The 2,406-nt window shown below is 50.4% G+C and overlaps 1 protein-coding gene across 1 annotated transcript; it reads left to right on the forward strand.

Moving 5' to 3' along the window:
• The first annotated feature begins 273 nt into the window (after window positions 1-273).
• Window positions 274-1,959, forward strand: LOC122736243 (DALR anticodon-binding domain-containing protein 3-like). The gene is given in 4 exon segments (XM_043978362.1): window positions 274-330; window positions 332-422; window positions 425-1,089; window positions 1,092-1,959. Coding segments are annotated over 4 exon segments (1,662 nt in total). The 3' UTR covers window positions 1,941-1,959.
• Window positions 1,960-2,406: the final 447 nt, after the last annotated feature.

The following is a 2,406-nucleotide window of genomic DNA, read 5'->3' on the forward strand; positions in this document are numbered from 1 at the left end:
CCTATTTCTGCTTTTCTACATTTGACTATGTTTTTGTGCCCTAATATATGGTCAATTTTTGAAAATGTGCCATGTACTGCTGAGAAAAATGGTATATTCCTTTCTATCCCCATTCAATTTTTTCCAGACATCTATCATATCTAACTTCTCTAGTAATCTATTCACCTTTTTCACTTCTTTCTTATTTATTTTTTGACTAGATTTATCTAATTCTGGGAGGGGGAGATTCAGATCCCCACTAGAATAGTATTACTCTTCCACTTTCCGGTTTCCATGGCAACCAGGCGCTTAGGGGTTGGAGAGACTTTGGTGGCCCTGAACGCGGCCCTGCAGCCCCCTGCCACCCTCCTGTGGCCCCGGCAGCTCCATGTGGTTCAAGGAAAGTAGTGCCCGGAACCTGCGCAGCCACGACTTCCTGGCGCCTTGCGGAGAGCTGCAGCCCTATTCAGGGATGGGCAGGTGCCAAAAGACATCCTCGATGGGGTTGCAGCCCTAGAGGGCCCAGGTGTACCCCCCATTCAGAAATGCACCCAGACCCAGGCCGGGTTGGCACTCCAGCTGGAGAGGCCCATGGTCTTTGAGCAGGTCTTGAGCTCCCTACAAGGCTATGTGGCACCTCAACCCACCTCTTCCACATCCGAGCATAGCATCATCCTGGACTGTGTTCCCCTCCATGGTCCAAAAGGGCCGGATGCCTTAAGCCTAAACCAGCTGAGAGCTATCCTGGTGGCCAATCACCTGGCACAGGCTCTTCGAACACAAGGGGTGACTGTTCACCAGGTTCCAGCTGTACGGGCCTCTGGGCTCAGGGATTTCCTACAACAGCTAAAAGTCAACTGGCCATCAGCTTCCAAGATATCCTCAGCCCCAGAGTGCACTGTAGCATTGAAGGAAGTTCTTAGAAATCATGCTGCTGTCCCAGCTGAAGACTTACCCCTGGGAGTGGTGTGCAAAGTGTCCTTGAAAGAGTTTTTGAAGCAGCATCCAGGCCTGGAAGGCTTTGACCCCAACCTGGACATCTGTTTAGTAACTGAGGATCAGCTGGGAGCCCTGAGTGAGCTCCAAGAGGCTGCCCGGCACTGCCCCAGGCATCTCCCCATGAGTCACAGCAGGCTGAGTCTTGTGCTGGAGGTGAGGCCTGCTCTGTGGTTCATGTGGTGAGCTGTGAGGAAGCATTCCAACAGCAGAAGCTAGACCTGCTCTGGAGACTGCTGGATGTCAATGCCCCTTCCAGACAGAAGCACCTTGTCTGCGGACCAGTGAAAGTTGTGGGCTCTCCTACCCCATTGAGTGCTCTCCAGTACTCTAGGCTCCGGCAGTCCCAGATGCATGAAGCTTCAGTGCTGAAGTATGGAGTTGACTTTGTTCAGGATGAGACCTGGAGTGAAATCATCGGGGCTCTCACTTCTGCTGCAGTCAAGTTTGAAATGCTAAGTACAGCCCATCGAAGTCAGATGTCCTTGGACCTGGAGGATACCAGCATCTCTACCAAAGGCACCAAGAGTGGAGCTTTTGTCATGTACAACTGTGCCCGCCTCGCCACCCTCTTTGATGGCTATCAGCGGAGTGTGGAGCAAGGTCTGTATCCTGCTTTCCCTGATGTGTCAGAGATGGACTTCTCCTTGCTTCGTGAAGAGGGTGAATGGCTGCTACTTTTTAACGGCATCATCCCCTTTCCTGAGGTACTCAGCCAATCAGCACAGCTTCAAGTGTCCAGCCCAGGAATCTGCCTAACAGCCAACACAGAGGCGATATACAAGTTTCTGATGCATCTGAGCATGGACTTTAGCTCCTACTATAACAGAGTGCACATCCTTGGGGAGCCACAGCCTCATCTGTTTGGCCAGATATTTGCTCGGTTACAGCTAATGCGGGCTGTTCAGGAGGTTTTTCATAGCGCCCTGGCCACCCTGCATCTCCCCCCACTGAGCCAGATCTGAGGGCACTGTTCTGTCCTGCAAGGACCTTCCAGACCTGCCATTCGATGCTTGCCTCAAGGGCGATTGTCTCAGGACACTTATAAAGGTCAGCAAGATGGGTGTTTGGCTGCGGTGACTTGTGGCCTACTGTTTACTTGGTTAAAATGGTATATTTTGGACAAAAATATTGTTGCCCCGCCCCCCCCCCCCACACAGCCTTCAGCAGTCTCCAGGTGCCCTGTTTCATCTGTGAGGCCAGGCTCTTAGCAGCCACTACTCTTCTCTAAGACAGCTTTTCAACTCTGATTCACTAACAAACAAGAAGTCTTAGTATCATCAAGGCACAAAAAGCCCTATGACTGCTGGCAGAAAACTGACATTTCTATCTAAAATAAAGTGCTTTGTTGATTAAAAAAAAAAAGAATAGTATTCCTGTCTAATTCCTCTTGTAACTCCTTTAACTTCTCCTCTAAGAATTTGGATGCTA

The sequence above is a fragment of the Dromiciops gliroides genome, chromosome 1, assembly GCF_019393635.1.
Source record: "Dromiciops gliroides isolate mDroGli1 chromosome 1, mDroGli1.pri, whole genome shotgun sequence".
Taxonomy (NCBI): Eukaryota; Metazoa; Chordata; class Mammalia; order Microbiotheria; family Microbiotheriidae; genus Dromiciops; species Dromiciops gliroides.